Here is a 25,249-nt window from a genome sequence, read left to right on the forward strand (position 1 = left end):
CTAGGGGGAATCCTTTTTCTTTCCTCTTCTAGCTTCTGGAGACTACCTGCATTCCTGGCATCACTCCAACCTGTTGCTTCAGTGGTCACATTTCCTTGTCTTATGTAGTCTAATCTCCCTTTGCCTCCCTCTTATATGGACACTTGTTTTTATGTTTAGAGCCTACCTTGTGAATCCAGGATAATTTCCTCAATCTCAAAATCCTTAATTTAAACACATGTGCAAAATCCCTTTGACCATATAAGGTAACATTTACAAATTCCAAAGATTAGGATGTGGATATCTTTTGGGGCAATTATTCAGCGTTAACACCTAACTTCCCAGATATTGTTTCTTCCATGAAGTCAATCAAGTCCTTCTCTCTTCAGTCTATGTACTTTATACATAGTTTTGATGTTACACTTGTCAAGTAGTGTAACTTTTTTGTTTATACAGATATCTCACCAAATAAATATGAGCTCTTTGATGACAGGAATTTTGTCTTATTCATTTGTTGCCCTATTGCCTTGGGTGGCACCTAGCACATAGTCAGCACTAAATAAATATTTATCTAATAAAATTGAATTTTGCTTTCTAATTTGGGCCTGGCTGTACAGCTATAAGCTGTGAAATTATGGAGTCTTGGACTAATAGTGATAAAAGGATCTCCAAAGACCTTGACTTTTTTTTTTCTTTTCTTATTTCTTTTATTTTGTTGTTGTTGTTCTTTCAAAGTCCTTTCCTTAAAGTCTGAATCTATGTTTTCTCAGGAAATAATTTTTTATTTAGAAAAGTTGTCTTTATTTCTACAACGAAGGTAAATTAAGCATATAAAAACAAATAAAAAAGGTTTACATAAGGATTTTAGCCCAGAAAAGACTGTAGCATCACCTGATAATTATTTTAAACTAACAACATCCCTGTGAGATATGACAGGAATTTCCTTTATGCCAATAAAACATAGAGAAAAATAAATAATAAATGAATTTGATTTTAATGTAATTGAACACAATTGTGAAAATCAAATAATGTCATGTGAATTCTTAATTTAGATGGGCTATATTTGGTTTTTTTATTCCTCAGTGGCCCTATTTATGTATCATGTTTATTCTGTAAGTTGATTCAATTCCTTATGATATGAGTCACAGGTGTAGAGCTAAATAATGTTCCCATTTAATGACTTAAAAAATGAAGCTCAGAGGCCTAAGGTATGAGGCAATGCTCCATGGGATCATTCCTAGACAGGGGAAGTGTGTAGGTTAGGGTGATGGTTACCACACTTCAGCCTAATGACAAGCCAGCCTACCTGTATCAGAATCATCTGGAAAGGCTCTTAGATGTGCATAAATCCAAGTATCCCACCAAACTCCTTCCTCAGAGACTTACATTCAATTAATCCAGGCAGGGTTCGGGGAATGTATATGTTTTAGAACACCTCAGATAATTCACAATTATAAAGAGATCTAGGCTTCTCTTAATTTGAAGTGCTACAGAAATGTAAATGCCACACTTGAGGCAAAAGAGCATTTTGATTATGTCTTCAGTTTGAAAAAAGGGACTTTTGGAAGTAAGGATCCACGTCGTATCCCTAGAGGAATGATTAGACAGGAGCATGGCTAATGAGTCTTACATTGAGAAAGAAAATCTTAGAGCAGAAACCCAATAGGCTTTCCATTTGCCCTGATCTGTGGAAACCAACACCTTGAAAGATTCTGAACAATTTCATTGGGGTATGATTTTTATACCCTAACATTCACTCATTGTGAATTTAATGATTTTTAGTAACCTTATAGAGTTGTGCAACCAGCACATCACAATGCAAGCTATAGTCCACTTGGCAGATCAAGTTAGCAGGTCACCTGAGAAGCTTAGAATCAGAACAAATAGAAATGGGTAGTCTCAAAAATAGACAAATGGGATTGCATCAAACTAAAAAGCTTCTGCCCCCAAAATGAAACTATCAACATAGTGAAGAGACAACCTATTAAATAAAAGAAAATATTTGCAAACCATATGTATGATAAGGGGTTAACATCTGAAATATATAAGGAACTGAAACAGCTCAATAGCAAGAAAACAATCCAATTTTAAAAGATGGGCAAAAAACCTGAATAGACCTTTCTCAAAAGAAGACATACAAATGGCTAACAGGTATATATAAAAAATGCTCAGCATCACTATTCATCAGGAAAATGCAAATGAAAACCACAATGAGATATCATCTCACAGCTGTTAAATGGCTGTTATCGAAAAAGACAAAAGATAACAAATGTTGGTGAGGATGTGGAGAAAAGGGAACCCTTGCACACTGTTGGTAGGAATATAAATTGGTACAGCCATTATGGAAAACACTATGGGGGATTCTCAAAAAATTAAAAATAGAACTATCATATGATCCAGCAATCCCATTTCTGGGTATATATCCAAAGGAAGTGAAATCTGGGTCTCAAAGAAATGTCTGCACTCCCATGTTCATTGCAGCATTATTCACAATAGCCAAGATATGGAATCAACCTAAGTGTCCATCAATGGATAAAGAAAACCTGTAACACCAAGATCAAAGGATTCGTATCTCCATGCCAGCCAGCCAACAACAACAAAAAAAAGTGACAGATTACATAACACGCACAATGGAATATTAAAATAAAAAGAAGGAAGGGCCGGCACGTGGCTCACTCGGGAGAGTGCAGTGCTGATAACTCCAAGGCCATGGGTTCGGATCCCTGTATAGGGATGGCCGGTTCGCTCACTGGTTGAACATGGTGCTGACAACACCAAGTCAAGGGTTAAGATCCCCTTACCGGTCACCTTTTAAAAATAAATAAATTAATTAATTAAATAAAATAAAAAGAAGGAAATACTGTCATTTGAAACAAGATGGATGAACCTAGAGGACATTATGCTAAGTGAAATAAGTCAAGCACAGAAAGACAAATACTGCATGATCTTACTTATACGTGGAATCTAAAAAACTCAAACTCATAGAAGCAGAGAGTAGAATAGCAGTTGCCACAGTCTGGGGGCATGGGTTGGAGTCAAAGTGTACAAAATGTACAAAGTCTTAGTTATGCAGGATTAGCAAGTTCCAGATATCTAATACACAGTATGGTGACTATAGTTAATAATACTGTACTTGAAACTTGCTAAGAGGGTAAATCTTAAATATTATACAAAGGTAACTGTGAGGTTAAGGATATGTCAAATAGCTTGATTGTGGCAATCACTTTGCAGTGTATATGTATATCAAAACATCATGTTGTACACCTAAATATTTATATTTTTATTTCTCAATTATACCTCAATAAAGCTGGGGAGGAAAAAAGAAATGGGTAGCCTCAAGGCATTGCCTTTTTTTATTCTATGATCATTTAATAAATTGTTTGTTAAATATTTTAAATAAAAATACATAGATGGCACAAAGTTCAAAAGACATAAATGGGTATATAATAAACTCATTCCGGGCTGAGCCCGTGGAGCATTCGGGAGAGTGCGGCGCTGGAAGCGCGGCGACGCTCCCACCGCGGGTTCGGATCCTATATAGGAATGGCCGGTGCACTCACTGGCTGAGTACCCGTCACGAAAAAGACAAAAAAAAAAAAAAAAAAATTCCTACCCTGTCAACTGGCTATCTGGCTTCCACTTCCAATAAATTGATTCTTGAAGTGGATTTCTGACTTGCAATGGAAATCTTTAGGCAAATTAAGTTTGGGGTGACAGTGGAGCATCCAATATTATTTCAGAGCTTTGGCAAGAGGTAAGTGCTAGAGATAAATACAAATATCATTCAGTGACATATTGGAAGCTCATCAGTGGATATATTTTCTAAAGGATGGCATAGAGAGAACAATGGATATTACTCTGAGCACATTAATAGTTAGGAAGAGGAACAGAAAGTAAAGATAGAGGAGGAAAACTAGGATAAGAAGTCGAGAGAGGGGGCTGGCTAGTTAGCTCAGTTGGTTAGAGAGCAGTGTTACAACACCAAGATCAAGGGTTTGGATCCCCTTACTGGCCAGCTGCCAACCCCTTCCCCCCAAAAAAAGGTCAAGAGAGAAATGAAGTAAACCAGTATTATGAAAAGGAAGGGAGGAGACAGTTTTAAGAAAGAGCTGTTCAGTGGTCCCAAATGCTGAAGAGGTTATGGAGAATTAACAAGAAGGAGCTTTGGAGTAGAAATTTATAACAGAGTAAATTTTCAGTAGAGATAGGATACAATTCACATTGTAGGAAATTGGGAAGACAAGATTTTCCTAATATACAAAGAGCTCTTACAAGCCAATAAGAAAAAGATGACCAACCAAATAAGAAATACATTTGGACAATACATATATGAAAAAGTGTTTCACTTATAATTAAATAAATGTGAATTAAAATAGCAGGATATCTTTTTTGTATTAATATATCACCAAAGTTGAAAAGATTGGTATTAGTGTTGGTAAGAATGTTGGGGAATAGGAACCCTAACATAATCTTGGTGGTATTGTTATTTGATACCTTTTTGAACAGCAACTTGTCAATGCATATTCAAATTTAAGATATTCTTAGGCTTTTTATTTTTTATTTTATTTTATTTTATTTTTAAAAAGATGACTGGTAAGGGGATCTCAACCCTTGGCTTGGTATTGTCAGCACCACGCTCAACCAGTGAGCGAACCGGCCATCCCTATATAGGATCCAAACCCGCGGCCTTGGTGTTATCAGCACCACACTCTGCCGAGTGAGCCATGGGCTGGCCCATTCTTAGCCTTTTTAAATACTTTTTTTTTTTTTTAAGAGCAGTTTTAGGTTCACAGCAAAATTGAGAGGAATGTACAGAGATTTCCCACATACCCCGTCCCCACACGTGTATAGCCTCTCCCATTATCAGCATCCCTTACCAGAGGATACATTTCTTCCAATTAATGAACCTACATTAACTCATCATAATCACCAGAGGTCCATAGTTTATCATAGGGTTCACTCTTGGTGTACATTCTATGGGTTTGACAATGTATAATGACATGTATACATCCTTACAGCATCATACAGAACATTTTCACTGCCCTAAAAATTCTCTGTGCTCTGTTTATTCATCCCCCCACCCCCACCCCACCCCACCAAACCCTGGCAACCACTGATCTTTTTCATTGTCTCCATAGTTTTGCCTTTTCCAGAACATCATATAGTTGGAATCATAAGGTATATAGCCTTTTCAGATTGGCTTCTTTCACTTAGCAATATGTATCTAAGGTTCCTTCATGTCTTTTCGTGGCTTGATAACTCATTTCTTTTTAGTGATGAGTAATATTCCATTGTCTGACCAAGGTCAAGGGTTCAGCTCTCTGCACAGGCCAGACACCAAAAAAAAAAAAAAAAGATCCATTGTCTGGAGATACCACTGTTTATTTATCCATTCACCTATCAAAGGACATCTTGGTTGCTTCTAAGTTTTGACAGTTACGAATAAAGCTGCTATAAATATTCATGTGCAGGTTTTTGTGTGGATATAAAATTTCAATTCCTTTGGGTAAGTAAAAAGGAGTGCAATTGCTGGATTAAATGGTAAGAGTATGTTTAGTTATGTAAGAAACTGCCAAACTGGCTTTCTAAGTGGCTATACCATTTTCCATTCCCATCAGCAATAAATGAGAATCCCTAATGCTCCACATCCTCACCAGCATTTGGTGTTGTCTGTGTTCTGGATTTTGGCCATTCTAATAGGTCTGTGTTTTTTGTTTTTTGGTGGCTGGCCAGTACAGGGTTTATTATTTTTATAAGCAGGAAAAAATAAAGAAATAAATAAATGAGGTGGTGAAAATGCAGGCGGTATTTGATAATTTTAAACGTGAATGTAAGGGCCGAGCCCGTGGCGCACTCGGGAGAGTGCTGCGCTGGGAGCGCGGCGACGCTCCCGCCGCGGGTTCGGATCCTATATAGGAATGACCGGTGCACTCACTGGCTGACTGCCGGTCACGAAAAAACGACAAAAAATAAATAAATAAATAAACGTGAATGTAAGGTTAAAAATGAGAGCTTGAACTTCATGCATATTTGAAAGAAGGAGCTAGTTGGAAAGGGAAAGGTTGATAATGCTAAGCCCCACCCAAAGGTAATGGGAAACTATAATGGTAACACGAACTGATATTTAATGAATGTTTACCATGGGCCAGGTATTCCAATTACTTTGGAGTTCACAAGAGAAAGGTTAATCTGGAGAGGAGAAACATCTTTTCCTTTGTAGATAAGAGCAAAGATTCTTAATCTTAACTCCCTGGAATTGTATGCTAAATTTGGTGCGTAAGTGTTTTTTTTTTTTAAATGCATCATTTTCATCAGATTTCTAAAAAGGGTGTTTGAACCCTCCCTTTCAAAGGTGAAACAATCAAGGAAGGATAAAAGCTTGGCTTTAAAAATAAATGTTTTTTGGGCTGGCCCGTGGCTCACTCGGGAGAGTGCGGTGCTGATAACACCAAGGCCACAGGTTCGGATCCCATATAGGGATGGCCGGTTGGCTCACTGGCTGAGCGTGGTGCTGACAACACCAAGTCAAGGGTTAAGATCCCCTTACCGGTCATCTTTAAAAAAAAAAAATAATAAAATAAAATAAAATAAATGTTTTGGATCAACATATCTCAATGTTGAACCCCCAAAATAGGTATAATCAATTTTAAGTCAATAAAAAATTTAAAAACAAACTAAATAAATAAATAAATGTTTTGAGATGGAGATGATAAAATGGGAGGTCTTCTGCCAGATGTCCTTTCTCCCAGTGAAGTAGGATTAGAGATTCCCTTTAAGGACAGTGAAATTCGGTGATTATGACATTCCCAAGTTCTGACGATTGCTTCATCCCCCTCCCTCCATAGTACACGTCTAATGGCAGAGTGAATTATCACCCTACAGGCTCCCCGTTTCGTTTTCGTAGATCAGTGGCTCACCCAGAAGCCACCTCCGCACAGCCAATCTAAATTCTTTCTAAACATCTTTTCAAGGAAATCTTTGATGAAACTTAATGTTTCAGATTTTAATCTGGCTCTGAAGATCAACTTAACTTTAGGTAAATAGCTTAAAGCCTCTGATGCAGTTTTTTGCATTTGTCAACTACCATTGAATGATAATTTCAATGAGTTCATTCTTATGAGAAACAAATCAAATAAAAAATGTGAAAATCTCTTGCAAAAATCAACCACATTGTATATCCACAAAATAAAATTAAGGAAGAAAAGAAAAAAAAAAAGAAAATCTCTTGCAAAGTTTTGGCAAATATCAGTGCTATGCAATCATAAAGTGTTAACTATTAATTTCCAGTGTTAAGTGATTTTTTAATTTCTGAAGAATTGGTGTCCGGCGCACACAGTTATCCCAAATAATCAAGATGGGTGGGCGCTCCCATCGGATTGAGGCTACGTATTTCGCTCCTTTTGTCTTTTCGTGGGATTAGAACTGTCATGGCGCCTTCAAGAAGGAGAAAAGGCCTTTCCTTGGTCCAGAAGAATCATCGGGGACACCCAGATTGGGCGGAAGGGTGGACAGAGACACTAGCCCCAGTGGGACCAAGAAGACCGAACTCTCGGAGAGGTCTCGGCCCGACCGGCTCAAGGGAAGGAGACCGGGTTGCGACTATCGCTGCGAGCGACCGTGCGGCCGGGCACCGCCCACCCTGCCGCCTTGTCCAATGGAAACCTGACCGTGGTGCGGCACCGCCCAGCTGTTGGCCAGGAGGCCGCGAGGGCGGGGCCCGCAGTTCGGTTGCGCTGCGGAGCGCAGCTGTGAGGGAGTCGCTGTAAGCCGGAGCCTCCGAACCAAAGCTAGAGCTGAGGCGCAGGCTGCGGGTCGCGGAGTCGGGAGGTGAGCGCCCAGAGGAATGAGGCCCCGGGGAGGGAGGGCTTCGTGAGAAGACGGACGGATCGGCCTCCAAGTCCCGGATCGGGGGGACCCGGCAGGAAGGCGGCCCTGCTCACTCGGTAGCCCAGGCCCGGCCGGGCTCGGCCCGCCGGAGCCGAGGGGCCGCCTCGACCCCACAGTCCCCGCCCGGCCTCGCTGGCTTCTCCGGCGTGGCAGCGGCGGCCCGGAATTCTGCGGGGCGCGGGTCTGGAGGCCCTGACGTACGCTTGGAACTCCGGCTGCGAGAGGCGGGGCCCGACGGGCGGGGGCGGCGGGGGCGGCGGCGGCGGCGGCGGCGGGCAGGCGGGCGGAAGCGCCGCGTCCGGGCCCGGCCTGCGCGCGGGGCGGGGCGCCGACAGCGCGGGGGCGTGGCCTGCGCCCTGACGGCTCAGCCGGCCGGCCTTTGATGAGGTGGCCGCTGCTCGCTCCCCGGGTCCCGCCACCCTGGCCGGCCGGGCGCCCGCGAGGGATGCCGCTCCCTTCCAGGCAGTGGGCAGGGCGACCTGTTGCAGTGTGAAACTCTAGGGGCCTCCTTCCTCTCCTGAGCTTGTTCTATTCCCACCGGACAGTCCTGCGGGTCTCAGAGGCCCTCTTTGGTCCGCTCAGAGTGAGGACAGCCGAGAGGCCTGTGGCTTGCGAGCTCTCTCGGAGGAGTTGACAGGCAGACGGGTTGCAGGCCAATAAGTGAAAGTCTCTGAGACAGACCTTGGAGGACGATTTACGTTGTTCCGAAGTGTACATACTACGTATCGCGGTGGCTGAAGAAGGCGAGGAGAATCCCCTTATGGGTGTAAATGGGCTTTTCCATAAGTGTTCTCTTTTAAACCTCTCAAGTCTGAGGCAAAACTCCCAGTGTTGCAAAGGTTTCTTCATCAATAAGAGAAGTGCTGGACGGTCTTGGACACTGCCCTCATTTTGCCTACTGGGACAAGCTCATCCCAAGGGCACCAGTCTATATGCCTCATGAAGGTTTGGCTTCTCCTGTGGTGCCCTGCTGTGGATTAGTTGTCTGTGCCCTGGATCCAGAAGTTTCTTTAGAGCTCATTGGCCTTCCTGTATTAGAATTCCACTGGTATTTTCTATTGTAATCTAGCTGGGAATTTTACTTAGCTGTTCAGATTCTAGACACATCAGTGAATATAGCTGCTCTAGGAAGAAACTGATGTGGACTTTCTTACCATTTTCTTAGCTACATTTCAGAGGAGGAAGAAGGAAAGTGATCTCTAACTCAAGTTTTCTGGTAGATTATCAAGACATGCAGATAGTAGCTTTCCTGGCTGGCAGGAAAAATTAATAAGTTAATTTAAAGATAAACAAAACTTTAAAATAAATTTTAAAAATAACATGGGGAAAGAGTATCTTGCCAGATTTTCTCTGTAGTGCCTTGTTGCTCTTTGGTATTTACTGGAATGTCATCTAATAAAAATCTCCTGACGGGTTAAACATAGTGTAAGTTGGAGTCAGAGATAGGCAGAAGTGGGCAGAGAGTTCTAAAAAGAAATATGGGCTTTCAAAGGATTAGTGTTAATTGGAGGCTTCCAGCATTTCAAACTGACATAGAGAAGCAAATTTACTACCCAGAATGCCCCTTTCCTACTGGAGAGCACTTCCTTGAACCCAGCACACGTAGGTTTCAACTCCTTCATAGCCTTTGTTCTTAGAGATATGGAATAATAGTGGTTGTCCTGTGACTTTTTGCACAAGTTAATGATATTTTTCTTTAAGAATTCTTTTTCTTCAAGTACCCTTGCCCCTGGAAAATTTTTATACTATATATAATACCTTTTCCTGTAAAAGCTGTATCTTGAGTTATTTGTATTTGGAAGAAATATCAGTGTCAGATCCAGGGCCCCAGAGAATGGGAACTCTGGAGCCTTTGAGCAATGTGAATAAAATGAAAGCTGGAGGCTTAAAGTCTTAGTTTTACCTTGAATCTGTGGTTCTGTGAGTGTGGGCATCCTCATTTATTTTATTCACTACTATATATCAAGCACCTAGCCCAGTGCTTGGTCCACAATAAGTGCTTAATAAATATTTGTTGAATGAGTGAGTGAAAAAGAACCAAAAAACTTTACTAACCAATACTACATTTGCCACATTCACATCATAGGGAAGGTGAGGTCATCAGAGATGAAGTCACTAACCACTGCCAGTCACCTTGCCAAGGATAACCTCACCATGGACTAGCAGGCTTGTTCTGTGTAAAGGAGAGATGGATAGTGAATGACAAGTTTAATTCTTCCTGGATAAATCAGCCAAAGATTTCAACTGGTTAGGTTGGCTGAGGGTGCTTCATGTCCAGCCTTAGGGCTGGTTCAGTGGAACTTTTGGAGTCTGGACATCTGTTCTGAATAGTGCCCATGTAGCTTAGAGCATAGTGCATATAGGAGTACATGGGGATTCAAAGGGAAGCCTATTGGATGAGCATTTGCTGAGAAGGAATGGGGCACTTTATTTAGCTGTTCATTTGGACCTTACAAAGGGGCGTTATGCTGCCATAAATCTTGTGTCTGCCACTCCTGGGTGGATCACCTTCAACTAAGATAGCCCCTCTTCTCTAGACTAGAGTTAGGATAGTAGTTAATGTTTCCTTATTTAGATAGGACTAATTCTGATTTTGGATTTATAAGAGACAAGGGAGATATGTGTTTTATTTCCTTTTGAAGCCACAGATGAGGTTATTAGGATTATTAAATCTTTATAGATCTATCCTGACTCTCTGCCTTCTCCTTTTATCCTTTCCCACACTATTCCAGGCCTGAGTTTTCGTTCCAGCATGTCGGAGGGGGAGTCCCAGACAGTACTCAGCAGTGGCTCAGACCCAAAGGTAGAATCCTCATCTTCAGCTCCTGGCCTGACATCAGTGTCACCTCCTGTGACTTCCACAACCTCAGCTGCTTCCCCAGAGGAAGAAGAAGAAAGCGAAGATGAGTCTGAGATCTTGGAGGAGTCACCCTGTGGGCGCTGGCAGAAGAGGCGAGAAGAGGTAAAGTGATGGTAGTGTCACTCTTGGGAGAGTGAATTCCAAGAGGTGAAAACTGGAGGAGCAAAGTCTCAGAGGGGTAGACCAAACTTCAACAGGTTGGAGTCTAGGAAAAGGTGATTGTATGGTATTAAAATGGAGGGTTCATTAAGTAATTTTAATTCCTTTTCATTTGAATTTCTTCTCAGGTGAATCAGCGGAATGTACCAGGTATTGACAGTGCATACCTGGCCATGGATACAGAGGAGGGTGTAGAGGTTGTGTGGAATGAGGTACAATTCTCTGAGCGCAAGAACTACAAGCTGCAGGAGGTGGGTCATGGTGAAAGGATGAAGGCAGGCAGGGGGTGGCAGGGGTGGTGGTGGGGTTGGGGTGCATTAGAACACAGGTGTTGAAGAATTGGTGTTGAGAAGCTAAATATAAGGAGAGTATGTTGGGGTTAAGGAATTTCTGGGGAGGGATAGGGAATGGTTTTTCAAGATTATTACAGTGATTTGTGAACCCTATTATCCCCTGTCTCCCTTGCTCCCAGGAAAAGGTCCGTGCTGTGTTTGATAATCTGATTCAGTTGGAACATCTCAACATTGTTAAGTTTCACAAATATTGGGCTGATATTAAAGAGAACAAGGCTAGGGTAAGAATTTTTTTTTTTTTTTTTTGTCTTTTTGTCTTTTTGTGACCGGTAAGGGGATCGCAACCCTTGGCTTGGTGTCGTCTGCACTGCGCTCGCCAGTGAGCGCACCGGCCATTCCTATATAGGATCTGAACCCGCGGCGGGAGCACTGCTGCGCTCCCAAGCGCTGCACTCTCCTGAGTGCGCCATGGGGCCGGCCCTAGGGTAAGAATTTTTTCTTGGTATTTCCTGAGCTTACTGCAAAGACTAAACTACATTTATTGTTTATTTTCTATTCAGAGATTGAAATAAGGTAGTTTTGAAACAATTGGAATTGGCTGCTGTGATGATGAGAGTAGGAACTCAACTACCACCTATGTGTTTTGTCTGGTTGTAGATGGTGTAGAAATGAGAGAACTTTTGCTCCCTTCTTCCCGTAGCTCTTATTGCCCAGTAGTTTTTATTTTCCTAATCAATCTATGGAGGTCATGCTAAGAACAAAAAGAGAGAAACTTAAAAAAAACTTCCAAGTTTAATATACAGGTATATCTGGTGTATATTGTACCAGGTAAGGGATCATTTCTACTTTATGGCCTTATAGTAAGTGCTTTGCCTCCCCAGGTTATTTTTATCACAGAATACATGTCATCTGGGAGTCTTAAGCAATTTCTGAAGAAGACCAAAAAGAACCACAAGACTATGAATGAAAAGGTATGGAGGGAGAGTAGAAAAGTTTTAGCTTAGTTTGGGGGTTTCAGAAAGGTTATGTTAATTATGAAGCTGATCAGGAAGGGATGAAGGAACTGGTGGGAGAAGGTTAAGAGAGGGCAGTACTGCTGACCCTTGGATGAAACTCTGTTCCAGGCTTGGAAGCGCTGGTGCACACAAATCCTCTCTGCCCTGAGGTAAGTAGTATCTGGTTAGTTTCTTTCCCGTATTTCCTGATTTAGTTCCTCCAAACAGATTTCAAGGCACTACTCTGCTATTCCATTCTGCCTCTCCCCACTTTCTTTGAGTCATATACTGTCAAGATTAGGCCCTGTATGGGTCTTTTGAAGTGTTCATCCTAATGCCCTAACCACGACACTATCTCCTACCTCTTTCTCCTAGTACTTATCCAGCTATTTAGATCATCAGGCATAATGGAGATTCAGAGTGTGGGGATTATCTTTATTGTGACCAGCAGGAGATCTGGCCCTTGCTCCTCTTAACCCTTGGGTTCCCCCTGCCCTTAATTTCCCAGTGGCCCCTCTAACAGCCCAGTGCCCCCACAGCTACCTGCACTCCTGTGACCCCCCCATCATCCATGGGAACCTGACCTGTGACACCATCTTCATCCAGCACAACGGACTCATCAAGATTGGCTCTGGTGAGGGGAGGGAGAGGTTCTGGGCAGGGGAGCCTCGGGAATTTGGGAACCATGGGGGTAAGATGAAAGGAATGGGGGAAAACCGCAAAATTCTGAGGTGTGGGCTGATGATAAGAGAAAGGACCTTGCTAGGGATAAATCATAGGGAAAGACCAGTTAACTAGTGGAGGGGATGTTGGGTATATAATCCTCTGCCATATTGGAGGGAAACTGGTTAATACAGACATACTGATAGGAGACTGGGAAAGGCAAGAGATGGGTGTGAGGGTCTGATTTGAGTTCCTGGAGCCAGACCCTACCAGAAGAGGTTCCAGGCTGTGCCTTCTGTGAGTGCTTTCATTGCTGTGTATCTGTGTGCAGTGTAAAACATTTCTGTGTGCTGTGTCTGTGTGGTCTTTGTGTGTCCATTTGTCTGGGGCTTGGCTGCTCCATCGCTCACAACTTTTCTCTGTTTTCCTCCCTCCCGCTTACGGGCTGCTCTGTTCCCAACAGTCTTTCATAGGATTTTTGCTAATGGTGAGAGCTCCCTCTGCCCCAATTGGGGCTCTGTTTGTGCTCCCTCTGCTCCCTTTGCGGCTGCCCAGTGCATGCAGTCGTGGGAGCAAGCCCTTTTCCCCTACTTCCCCTGCCTAATTATGCCTGCATAGCTTCTGCCCGGCCAGCTCTCCACCTGCTTGCCCCTCCATAACCTGCTTGTTTCCTGTGGATTCTGCCTGGCTGGCCACTTACTTCTTGGATTCATATTCCCCTTCATCGTCAGGCCGATTCCCTAAATCATACTGTGCTCCCAGATTCTCTGTGACTTGTAGTCATTGTTCATGATCCGAGTGAGTCTATACTGGGCCTGGCTGTGGTTCCTCATTCAGCCCTGTGGTAGGCAGTATTGAGGAATAGGGAGTAGAAAAGGGGCTGAAAAAGTTTTGGTGGATTAAATTTGAAATTGATTCAAGGTTGTTGGCCACATTCTGAACTATTTTTGAGTTTCAGTCAGCAAAGGTGGGTAAGAAGGAGGCTATCTCTTTGGTTGTATGTTAATGCTTCTTATCCTTCTTTATCCAAGTTCCTGAGGTCTCCAGTGGTCCCAGATTGTAGATGAAAGAACTAAAACCAAACATTTTCATGTGATCAGGGATTAGATGTACCTGGGATTTGGGGAAGGTGAGCAGGTAACAAGTGAAAGTTTTTCCTTAGACTGCACTGCTCCTTGACCAGCCCAGAGTCCCCATGCATCTATTAATTTAGTGTGAAGCCTTTGTTGCTGCTGAGTAAGGGACCTTAGATGAAAAGCAGTAGGCCCGGGAAAGCAGAGGTAGGTGGTGTCTATGTGTGGTCTGTAGATCAGGATGGGAAAGGGGATAGGTTGTGCCTGTTGAGGGTTAGAAAGGAGACTTCAGGTGAGAGTTTGGCTTTTGGGGGCCTCTCTCTGGATTGAGACTGTGATTTGATGATGGTGGTCAGATTGTGGGTATCTTCCCTACTCCCAGTGGCTCCTGACACTATCAACAATCATGTGAAGACTTGTCGGGAAGAGCAGAAGAATCTACACTTCTTTGCACCAGAGTATGGAGGTGAGGCATCCTGGTTTCTCTGCCCTGTCCTCATCCCCTTGGTTTTGTACCTTATGACCTGAGGTACAGAGGTAATACAACTGAAATTTGTAGTCCTTCTCTACTAGTATACAAAGTGTTGTTCTTTTTTTTTTTTTCTTAAGACATTTCTGCCACCCCCGCCCTCAATCTTGATTCACCAAAGTCTTCTTTGTTTTCCCTAGAAGTCACTAATGTGACAACAGCAGTGGACATCTACTCCTTTGGCATGTGTGCACTGGAGGTGAGAAGACCAGAAAGGGGTGGGGGGAGGGGGCGGTGGAGAGGAGGAAAGGATCAAATGGAGGGAGGACAAGTAAGGTGCTGGTCTTGAGGGAATGACTGTGGGAGCACTGAGATTCTTAGGTCTCTTCGTTTTTATTCCTCCTCACTGCAGATGGCAGTGTTGGAGATTCAGGGCAATGGAGAGTCCTCTTATGTGCCACAGGAAGCCATCAGCAGTGCCATCCAGCTTCTAGAAGACCCATTACAGAGGGTAAGGATCTTCAAGATCAATCCCGCCTTAAATGACTTTCAAATGTCTTCAGGTTTTTATTCCTTTCTACCTACTGGGAATATGCTCTCTTCTAAGAACAGGAGAACATAAAACAGAAAGGAAAGACAGAAGCTGTAGACATTTTCTTACAAGGTGCCTACCATGTTTTTGTATACATATGCAAAAGTTAGGGGGCTAAAATGGGTAATATTGGGGTTTAATGTGTGGTGATTTAAGTGTGTCTTCATGGAGGTAAATTAATTTGATGGTTACCTTAGGCAAATGCTCTACACTCTAAGACAACCATCTTGATATTTTTAAGCAAATCAGTCATTTGGATTAACCAAATCAGTCGTTTGGGATTTTATATTTATACAAATTTATTTAGGAAAGGTGCCCTGAAATAACGAGCTAATAAGACTTAAAGGATATTAGAGTTATGAATCAGGTAGACTATATAGTAAGTAGAGGCTGGACAGGGAGGTTCAAAGAAGAAGAATACTTTGTAACTCATTAGAGAAGTATAATAGAGAGCAGGAGAGAAATGACGGAAGACTAGTGGAAAGTCTTGAGGGTAGTGTGGAAGAAGTTTGTAGTTCAGCATTAGGGTGGGGTATTCAAGTGAAAGAGGATTTGTATGTGACATTGTTGGCCTTCAAGACTGAAAGTAGGAAAGCAGGCTAATAGTCACAAGACCTACAGGAGATAGAAAAGGAGGTGGAATGGTTAGAGGAAGCATGGGAATCCAGTGAATTCAATGAATATAGTGAACAAAGGAAATTGTGATTGTAGACTTGGGAAATAAAAATGGTGGTGAATATTATTGACCACAATGGGTAAGTTTGGAAAGAAGCTAAATTTGGCAAGGGTTGGAGAAAAAGGTAGTGAGTGGGCTAATAAGGCAGAGAGGTAGAAAATTAGGGAAAAGGAAACTTTGAACATTAAAAAGAAAGTTTATGGTTGGAGAACAGAAGAATAATTAAAACCAGAAAGATAGTGAATGATGTTTTTCATATAATACCTTATTGTTTTCAAAGCCCCTTCAGGTATGTTTAACAGTATGTTGTCTCAACAAGTGCTGAGCACGTAGTGTTTATAAAGCCTTGTGCTAAGTATAATGAAAGCAATAAAGATGAACATAATGGGCGGAGGAGTTGCCAGATGCCTGCTCCAGTTCCTTGTTCTCTTTTCTAGGAGTTCATTCAAAAGTGCCTGCAGTCTGAGCCTGCTCGCAGACCAACAGCCAGAGAACTTCTGTTTCACCCAGCACTGTTTGAAGTGCCGTCGCTCAAACTCCTTGCTGCCCACTGCATTGTGGGACACCAACGTGAGTCCCCTTGGCCCTCCCAAGAATTTTCTTCCAATCTGGAGCGTTGTGTCTATCACTGGCATGCTCTTTTCCTCTTCTGCTTCCAAAGGGATTCTTTATACCTCTTTGCCTCCATGCCTTCTGTGACATTAATGTGACTGTCCTTCCATAACATCCCACTCCATCATGCCCTCCAGACATGATCCCAGAGAACGCTCTAGAGGAGATCACCAAAAACATGGATACCAGTGCCGTACTGGCTGAAATCCCTGCAGGACCAGGAAGAGAACCAGTTCAGACTTTGTGAGTAACTAACTGAGAGGATCTGGATGGGACAGATTGGTCACTACTACCCTGATGATGTGTAAACACTCATTCTCTGGGAATGGTTGAATCTTCTATTTTGCTTGTTTTTTTCCTTCTATCTTCTTTATCTCTTTTCTCCTCCAGGTACTCTCAGTCACCAGCTCTGGAATTAGATAAATTCCTTGAAGATGTCAGGTGAGAGAAGAGTGAGAAGGCAGGCTTCCTTGAGGAAGCAGGGGTGGATGTCCTGAGGCATTTGCAGAGCCCATGTGACCTGTTTTCATCTCCTTCCAGGAATGGGATCTACCCTCTGACAGCCTTTGGGCTGCCTCGGCCCCAGCAGCCACAGCAGGAGGAGGTGACATCACCTGTTGTGCCCCCTTCTGTCAAGACTCCAACACCTGAACCAGCTGAGGTGGAGACCCGCAAGGTGGGGGCTGTGTAGGTGTGGAATGTCTCCATGGTCATGGTGGAAGAAAGGGAGGACATCTTAAATAAGTCTTTGTCCTTAGAGAAAAGAATGCATTTCTGTTCCCTGGCAACCATGTTCTATGGGCTGCAAAGGCTTCCAGGTGTTGGGGTCTTTTTTACTGACTGCTCTCTACTGTAGTGACCTTCTCTGTCCTCTCTCCCCAGGTGGTGCTGATGCAGTGCAACATTGAGTCGGTAGAGGAGGGAGTCAAACACCATGTAAGGCTCAGTGCCAGGGCTGCATAGAGTTGGGTGGCCAGAGGGTGGGGAAGAGGAGCCTCATGTTCTGACTGTCCTATTCTCCAGCTGACGCTTCTGCTGAAGCTGGAGGACAAACTGAACCGGCACCTGAGCTGTGACCTGATGCCAAGTGAGTCTCTCCTTTCCCTCAGAGGATGGAGAGTCTACGAACCTTACCTTTGAGGGACATGTTCAGGGGTGGGGAAAGTGACAAGGCAGTAAAACATTGACTCACACAGAATGACTACCTTAGCCTCTAAAATCGGTGGGTAGATCTGACAGTTTTGCTGACGGGGGCTATTTGAAGGGCTCTGTATCCCTCACTCCCATACAGCACTCACCCCCTCCTTTTTCTCTGTCAGATGAGAACATCCCCGAGTTGGCAGCTGAGCTGGTGCAGCTGGGCTTCATTAGCGAGGTGAGGCTTCTGCCATCGTCTGCCCTGGCCACCTCTAGGCCTTCTCTTCTCTCAGCCCCGTCTCACTGTGCTTTTCTCCTTCAGGCTGACCAGAGCCGGCTGACTTCTCTCCTCGAGGAGACCCTAAACAAGTTCAATTTTGCCAGGAACAGCACCCTCAACTCAGCCGCTGTCACCGTCTCCTCTTAGAGCTTACTCGGGCCAGGCCCCTAATCTGAGCTGTGGCTGTCCCTGGACGTGCTGCAGCCCTCCTGTCCCTTTTCCTCAGTCAGTATTACCCTGTGAAGCCCCTTCTCTCCTTTCCTATTCAGGAGGGCTTTGGGGGCTCCCTGGTTCTGAGCATCATCCTAGCCCTGCCCCTACTCTTCCTCCCCTCTGCACTTTGTTTACTTGTTTTGCACAGACGTGGGCCTGGGCCTTCTCAGCAGCCACCTTCTGGCTGGGGGCTGCAGCAGACCTGCCGGCTCCCGCCCAGCCTGTGTGGAAAGGAGGCCCACAGGCACTGGGGGCGCCGACTCCTGCAGTCCCGCTGGGGCGGACGGGCGGGAGAGAAAGGTGGTGCTGCAGGGGTGGCCCTGGGGGGCCATTCGATTCGCCTCAGTTGCTGCTGTAATAAAAGTCTACTTTTTGCTAAAAGCGTCGTGTGTGTGTGCGCTTCCCCGCTAGGGGGCGCAGGGCGCGGGGCCTGCGGCGGGCGCGGAAGTTGGCCCTCAGGTGGATGGGGCGGGACCGGCTGCCAGCGCCGAGGGCGGGGCCGGGCCCAGGTAGAGCCTTCTCGCGGCGCGGAGGGACGGGATGAGGTGCCGCCGCTTCACGTTCGGTAACTTCCGGCCCTTGCCCTCCTTCCCCTGCAACCACACTCGGCCCACCGATGCGCCCGGCCAGCCCCACCAGAGCGGCCCCCCGCACCCCCTCCGCCGGCTCAGGCCCACTCGTCCCCCCTGCTTTGCAGACGCAGCCCGCGGGCCCCGGCGGCTGATGCGCGCGGGCCTCGCCCTCATCCTGCTGGGCCACTTGAACCTGCTGCTGGGGGCCGTGCTGCACGGCACCGTCCTGCGGCACGTGGCCAATCCCCGCGGCGCCGTCACGTCGGAGTACACCACTGCCAATGTCATCTCCGTGGGCTCGGGGCTGCTGGTGAGCGCAGCAGGAGGGCCGGGGCGGGGCCGGGAGCAACGAAGGCCCAGCACCGCGGGCCAAAGGCTTGTGTCTTCCACAGAGTGTTTCCGTGGGACTTGTGGCCCTCTTGGCGTCCAGGAACCTTCTTCACCCACCACTGGTGAGAGGGGACTTGTAGGGCTTGTAGTGATGAGGCCTGGAGTCAGGGAAATGGAAGGCGACTCAGCCGTGTCTTTCAATGGGCTGTTGGAGCCTCAGAGAAAAACTGAGGCGGCTAGTCATTGGGAGAATTAGCCAGGCCCAGGCTGCTCATCCTCATCTCCTGTCTCTGCCAGCACTGGGCACTGCTGGCACTGGCTTTGGTGAACCTGCTCTTGTCCGTGGCCTGCTCCCTGGGCATTCTCCTTGCTGTATCACTCACTGTGGCCAATGGTGGCCGCCGTCTTATCGCTGACTGCCATCCAGGACTGCTGGATCCTTGGGTACCGCTGGACCAGGATCCTGGACATACTGACTGCCACTTTGACCCCACAAGAATCTATGTGAGCATGTTCTCTTCATTCTTGTGGCCCACAAAGCCTTGTTCCTGCCCTTTTAATTCCTGCCCTTTTAATTCCTGCCCCTCTCCTGCTAAGTCCCCATCATTCCTTTTCGCTTTTTAGGATACAGCCTTGGCTCTCTGGATCCCTTCTTTGCTCATGTCTGCAGTGGAGGCTGCTCTATCTGGTTACTGCTGTGTGGCTGCACTCACCCTACGTGGAGTTGGGCCCTGCAGGAAGGAAGGGCTTCAGGGACAGGTAAGGAAGATGAACAGGAAGGGTTCATTCCACACAGATTGGCTGTGTTGAAAAGATGCTGATCTGTCATTCAAGGTCAGGGTACTAACTCCACCGTCTTCTGCAGCTAGAGGAACTGACAGAGCTTGGCCCTCCAAAATGTAAAAGGCGGGAAAATGAGCAGCTACTGGATCAAAATCAAGAAATCCAGGCATCACAGGAAAGTTTGGTTTAGGACAGGTAATGGGCCATGAGGGTGGAGGCCTGGGTAAGAGTTGGGGCAGGGAAGTGCTCTTAAAACTGGGTCTAGTTCTCTGCTGCCTTCCCCTCTGACATAAGTTGGTTCTTCCCTCCATCAAGCAGGTGCTGTTCCAAGGCTCAGTCCACAAGGGTTTTCCACTAAGCCAGGGGACCTGACTCAGGATGAAATAAACAATTGTTATAAAAAACTTCTCTTTTTTTCTACTTGATGATGATTCCTTTTGGGGGAAAAGGGCACAGTGCTGGTGTTGGGGGTGACTTTGATTAAAGAATACACTAGTCTCAATTACTTGTAAAACTTTAATGAGGGAGAGGCTCTAACTTCCTCAGCTCTACCAGTTACTGGAAAGAAAAGCTGGTGCTGGGGAGGCCGCCACACCACTGACTGATGAATTTCAGCACATCCTGGCACACTGGGCTGTGGGAGGTCTGTGAGCAAATGGGAGGAACATGAGAGGAACTCATTAGTGCTGGGAAACCATTCCTGATGTAAAGAAAATCGACTCCATCTCAGTGTCATGCGGAGGGAGCAGGGTTCAGGATCCGCACCTGCCTTCTTGACAATCCCACCCACCTTCTCGTATTTTTCTTTTTTCAGTGCTGCTCTCCCTACCCTCATCTTTCAAGTCTCCCTCTCTAACCTTGATGGCCATAAGGAACTTATTCCAGTTGTCCTTGTTAGCAGCTTTCCCTGGCCGCTTAAATTCAATTTTGTTCCTCAGAATGGGGTATCCTGTGGGGGAAGAAAAAAAGATGAACTAGGGGTTGAGAGAGATTGAGGGGGAATAATGTAGAACAACCTGGGGCAGGAAGGAAGGATGGTCCTGTTTTTAGCATCCTCAAATAAGGTTTCTTGATCCTGCTGCTCTCCCTTCCTTTCTACTCACCACACAATATGGGGTGCTGCAGGGTTCTATACCTGTAATGAGGCAGGGCAGTGCCCGAACTCCAGTGCTCGCTGCCACCAGGGAGGCCTCATAGACACCACGCTCATCCCGAGGCAGAACCTGTTCCAGCCGCTGGTCCATTGAAACTGTGAGCACCCAGTCTCGAACCTCTTCTCTCTGAGCTTCCTGAGGAGGACAGAGGAGCGGCAGTTTTACACAGGGCAGGGCAAGGCAACTGGAGGGTGGGGAGGAGGGGTTGCTAAGCACTTATCCTGTATATCAGCTTTCAGCCATAAATGCTCCCCCTGGGACTGTGGCATACAGTCGCAGCCATATCTTTCCACTCTGCTTCTACTTTCACTGAAGGAATAGTGAGCACTAAGGTCCTTCCAAAGATGGCAGCACAAAGATGTCCTCCCTTCTCAATGCATTCACTGGTGAGGCCTTCCCATTCTCCAATGCTGCCCCCTTACCGGTACATGCTGTTTGGCTGGTAGTGGCACCTCAAAGGGAATGTCTGTATCCTGAAAATCAGAGTGGTCAAGGGCATCCAGAGTCCCTTCTTCAATTGCCTGCAGTGGAGTGGGCAACCATAAGATAAGCACAGTTTCAGGAAAAACCTCCTCACCTCTGGGCACAACTTCCCTACTCACATCGGTCAGATCCAAAAAGCGGTTGAGGAAGATGAATGCCATGTTCTCCCAGCCAACTGCCTGCAGCAGAGACAAGTTGCAAATGGAAGTGAGCAAGCTGGGCTTGGATACTGCTTCTCAAGGATGCAGATACAAAAATCCAGGGAGATAGAGAAGAACTATATTCTCCATAATAACAGCTCCACACTCAGCTTTGCTCTACCTGAGCAGAAGCCGTAGTCTGTCTTCCAACTTTTGATTTCCTTATCGCTTTGGCCCCACCCTTCCATGTCCAAGCTCACCTTGGCAGCAATGCCTGCTTCATAGAAGGCTTTGTCTGCAGGCAGTAGCTGAGTGTGACGCAAGAGTGAAACAGAAAGCCTGGCAGCCACGGTTTCCTGTGGATTAAAGTCATAGTGTTATGCTCCTGGCACTACAATGACTGAGCTACTACACCAACGATCCTATAACCAAGGCAGCCACAGAACTAGAAATCAACAATCAAACTGCTCTGGATGTCAAGGTGTTCTGGGTCTTAGTTTTTTTCATCAGCATAAGAGAACTGGGCCTAGATTATTTCTAAGTTTCCTTCCACTTTTATAATTCTATCATCTAAGTACATATAGTAAACTATCACAAATAAGCCAAAAATATGTGTATATTATAAGAAGTGAATAAATACATCATGGGATTTGAATGCTTAAACATAATGAGGCTGGGGCTGTGTAGGCAGAGAGCCCTGAGAGGGCCCAAGCAGTACAGGAGGACCTCAGCAAGGCCTAAACATTTATTTAGATAGAAGTGAAGCTAAAAGAGAAGGGGGTAGATTCTAGAGCCCAAGAGCCCAGAACCTGAATTCATTCAACTCCATACATCTGAAGGTGTGTCCCTGTGCTCCTCCAGCCCCTTGATGACTCACCAGCTGTTTGACACTCTGGGCAGCAGAGCGAGTGGCGTAGTAATGAGCAATCAGCAGCATCATCTCGAACTCCTCATGGGCTAGAGAGTTTGCCTCACTGGACTTTACCAGGTTTTCACACTAAGGAAGGAAGAGAGCATAACCTGGCGCAGAGGTCAGAGGAGTGTCAGGGCCATAGAGTGGTCACGGATAGCCACCTGGACAGAGGAACGTAAAGTACATCTAAGGGTAAAGGTTTATGTGCATGAAAGAAGAGACTAGGACAGGGACAGGCGAGTAGCCCTTTTACTCGGTTGCTGACCCAACTTCCTCACCAGGTTGAAGAGGACATCCCGAAGATCAGCCCAGCTGTGATAGGCCTCAGCACTGTTGGTCCCAGGAGAGCTCACCATGTCAGTGAAGATCCTTTTGTAGATGTTGAAGTTCTAGAAGTAGAGGGGGGCGGGGGGGGTCCGAGCGAAAAGGGCACAACCAGAAGAGAAAGTCAGCGGAAGTGGGGCCAGAGGAAGAGAAGCGGGCTGTGAGTGTGAGTGTGAGTGTGAGTGTGCGTGGGGGGGGGTAGTAGGTGATGGTGATGAAGCAAGTGCTGACTATTTTTAGGGAAGAGAAAGAAGAGGATAGGAAAATGACTGTTTCTTATTAGCTGGTGCTCTGTGAGTGTGGGCAAATGGATGAATGTGGATGCACAGTCACACTGTTAATGGGCTAATGTTCCCGAGAGCTGGGGTTCTCGGGTAGGGCGGGAAGTCCAGCAGGCCCTAGAGGTGTGTGCGGGATTCCTCTCTGAAAGACAGGTCCCCGTGTATCGGCTAAGTGCATGGGAAGCTCCCTGGGTATTCTTCAAAGGGGAAACCCTCCAGAGAGGCCGCACATTTCCAAAGAGGTTGTGTGGGGACTCTGGGCATGATGATCTCTAAGAATAGAATCCTTTGAAAACTGTTCCTGAGAGGATGGGTAGTTCTGGAGGAGAAAGAAAATTCCCTTGGGGAAACATTCACCCCACGGAGAAGGCTGGTACCTGTGGGTTAGCCGGGGCTCCGTGTTGCACATACAGGGCCAGTGCCTGGGCACAGCCACCCTCCCGGATCAGGTGAGTCGCATACAAAGCCACATACTTGTGTAGAATCTTGTAGTTCTGTCCAGGGGTGGAGGAAAAGCATGGGTGAGGTTGGGATAGTAAGACCAAGAAGTAAGGGTAGGGTGGTGACTGGAGACCATGGATTTGTTTTGGAGGCAAAGGGCATATGCAAGCCTCTGACTCCATTTTCAGAGTGTGGAAGACTAAGCTCTGTGATGCTGATTAGGGATCTTTGAGGTTTAGGCTTTAGTGGAGGTAAGAGAGATGCAGCTGTGGGGCAGATGGGAATCAACGGGGGATGTAGAGAAGAGCTGGGAATAGGAAAAAGAGCAGTACCTGCTTGGTAGCTGTGTCGATGCACTTGTCCCACTGGCCCTGCTCCACATACAGGTCCAAGGCAGCAATCACATCCACGCCCACCAGCTACGGATTAATGGAAAAGACAGTTACAAGAGGAGAGTGATGACATAAGGGAGAAAAGGGAGAGACTCTCTTGAGCCTCTCCCTGCATTCTGCCTCCTGCTAACTCTGGAAGTCTCACCGAGTCCACTTTGCCCTGGTTCTTGAGGAATTCTTTATAATGCTGGTCCACATAGTCCTCATACCTGTGAAGATATACAGAGATCTCTAACTTCATGGTCCTGGATGCCAACCCCCCCCATAAGAATGTTCTCCCAGTCTTTATGAAAGGAAGTGAAAGAGGATTTCCCAGTGGGAAGGGGTCATGAGTTTACCGGGGATCTAACTCCTTGGCCACACGCTTGGCCTTGTTCCACTCCTCACCCTCAATGAAAGCATCAATTGCTTCCTTGACAAGGTCCAGGTTCAGGTAGAGCTCTGCAGCCTGCAAAATGGGAAATCAGAGACCAGCTTTCCCCTCCCCTCCCTGGACCCTCTCTATGAGCTCTCCCGTTTCCCCAGAACTGCATGCCATGCCTGCCACGAGGCCCACCTCACACACCTTCCACCCATCTCCGTGGAATCTATTTCTTTTCAGCCCCAGCACCCTACTTACTGCATTGTGCTTTCCAATTCCAATCAGCTGGGGCCCTACAGCTTGCACTACTTCCAGACTGCGCTGGGGAGGCAGAAACTTGATGGAGAGTTCAGCTGCCTGAGTGGTTGAACAGAAGAAGGAAATGGGTAGGAGAGACAAATACTGCTAAGCGTTCTCAGGCTGATCCATTTCATAATTTTTTTTCGCTCTGGATGCCATCTTTCTCTCTTGCATTCTCCCTCACCTTCCACCCTCCTGGGCAAAGCCTGACTCATGGTCCATCAGCCTTTGAATGTCCATCGGTGTACCTTTCTGTTCCTCTCAGTTCATTGTAACTCTTTCTGACACTTTCTTTGCTGCCTTAGGTCACTCACTGCCACTTTTGACAAACTGGTTTCTTAAGTTCTTTGTCACAAATTGAATCTTGGTAGCATAGTACAGAGGGGGAACCCCTAAAACGAGGAGTGCATGGCATTCTAAAACTATTTGTGTTGGGCTTTTATGAGCCTCAGTTTCTTTATCCATACCAAATTTCAAAGACTTAATACAAAAAAAAAAAAGGGACAATATCTTAATAATGTTGTATAAAAGTGCATGATGAAATGGTAATATTTTAGGGCCAAGCCCGTGGCGCACTCGGTAGAGTGCTGCGCTGGGAGCGCGGCGACGCTCCCGCCGCGGGTTCGGATCCTATATAGGAATGGCCGGTGCACTCACTGGCTGAGTGCCGGTCATGAAAAAACGACAAAAAAAAAAAAAAAAAAAAAGAAATGGTAATATTTTAAATGTATCAGGTTAAATTAAAAATATTACAATTATTTTCACCTGTTTCTTTTTACTTTTTTAAAATGTGGCTACTAGAAAATTACACATGTGGCTTACATTTGTGGTTTGCATTATATTTCTAGAAGACAGTGCTGGTCTAGATGATCTTGAAGATTCCTTTT

At 45.7% G+C, this 25,249-nt stretch overlaps 3 protein-coding genes across 8 annotated transcripts in view; 2 read left to right on the top strand and 1 right to left on the bottom strand.

The window, feature by feature from the left end:
- The first annotated feature begins 7,706 nt into the window (after positions 1–7,706).
- On the top strand, positions 7,707–18,269 carry NRBP1 (nuclear receptor binding protein 1). Its single transcript, XM_063078147.1, has 18 exons — positions 7,707–7,806; positions 10,599–10,828; positions 11,014–11,136; positions 11,358–11,459; positions 12,060–12,149; positions 12,303–12,343; positions 12,713–12,807; positions 14,292–14,375; positions 14,579–14,637; positions 14,791–14,889; positions 16,084–16,216; positions 16,396–16,501; positions 16,649–16,699; positions 16,799–16,934; positions 17,141–17,194; positions 17,282–17,345; positions 17,578–17,633; positions 17,718–18,269. Exons 2-18 carry the CDS (start codon positions 10,619–10,621, stop codon positions 17,820–17,822), a joined length of 1,608 nt encoding a protein of 535 aa, XP_062934217.1. The 5' UTR covers positions 7,707–7,806; positions 10,599–10,618; the 3' UTR covers positions 17,823–18,269.
- Positions 18,270–18,343: 74 nt separating this feature from the next.
- On the top strand, positions 18,344–19,964 carry KRTCAP3 (keratinocyte associated protein 3). 5 transcript variants are annotated; one of them, XM_063078152.1, is made up of 7 exons: positions 18,344–18,453; positions 18,586–18,770; positions 18,853–18,912; positions 19,088–19,294; positions 19,415–19,549; positions 19,656–19,768; positions 19,892–19,964. In XM_063078152.1, exons 1-6 carry the CDS (start codon positions 18,429–18,431, stop codon positions 19,761–19,763), a joined length of 720 nt encoding a protein of 239 aa, XP_062934222.1. In that variant the 5' UTR covers positions 18,344–18,428; the 3' UTR covers positions 19,764–19,768; positions 19,892–19,964. The 5 variants fall into 5 exon arrangements, with proteins under 5 accessions (XP_062934222.1, XP_062934218.1, XP_062934219.1 ...); XM_063078148.1 differs by having other exon boundaries at positions 18,344–18,770; XM_063078149.1 differs by having other exon boundaries at positions 18,344–18,770; positions 19,889–19,953.
- Positions 19,965–20,109: 145 nt separating this feature from the next.
- The window catches only part of IFT172 (intraflagellar transport 172), a 31,914-nt gene continuing 26,774 nt past the window's right edge, over positions 20,110–25,249 (bottom strand). For both annotated transcript variants that reach the window (XM_063077895.1, XM_063077897.1), the window contains exons 36-48: positions 24,321–24,419; positions 24,040–24,149; positions 23,847–23,910; positions 23,642–23,728; positions 23,246–23,362; positions 22,542–22,652; positions 22,228–22,347; positions 21,611–21,706; positions 21,330–21,389; positions 21,150–21,248; positions 20,709–20,862; positions 20,431–20,522; positions 20,110–20,218 (exon numbers count right to left, since the gene is read on the bottom strand). In XM_063077895.1, coding sequence (XP_062933965.1) covers positions 20,129–20,218; positions 20,431–20,522; positions 20,709–20,862; positions 21,150–21,248; positions 21,330–21,389; positions 21,611–21,706; positions 22,228–22,347; positions 22,542–22,652; positions 23,246–23,362; positions 23,642–23,728; positions 23,847–23,910; positions 24,040–24,149; positions 24,321–24,419 — 1,299 coding nt within the window. In that variant the 3' untranslated portion in view covers positions 20,110–20,128. The remainder of the gene's footprint in view (positions 20,219–20,430; positions 20,523–20,708; positions 20,863–21,149; positions 21,249–21,329; positions 21,390–21,610; positions 21,707–22,227; positions 22,348–22,541; positions 22,653–23,245; positions 23,363–23,641; positions 23,729–23,846; positions 23,911–24,039; positions 24,150–24,320; positions 24,420–25,249) is intronic.

Source organism: Cynocephalus volans, chromosome 14 (assembly GCF_027409185.1).
Source record: "Cynocephalus volans isolate mCynVol1 chromosome 14, mCynVol1.pri, whole genome shotgun sequence".
Classification (NCBI taxonomy): Eukaryota; Metazoa; Chordata; class Mammalia; order Dermoptera; family Cynocephalidae; genus Cynocephalus; species Cynocephalus volans.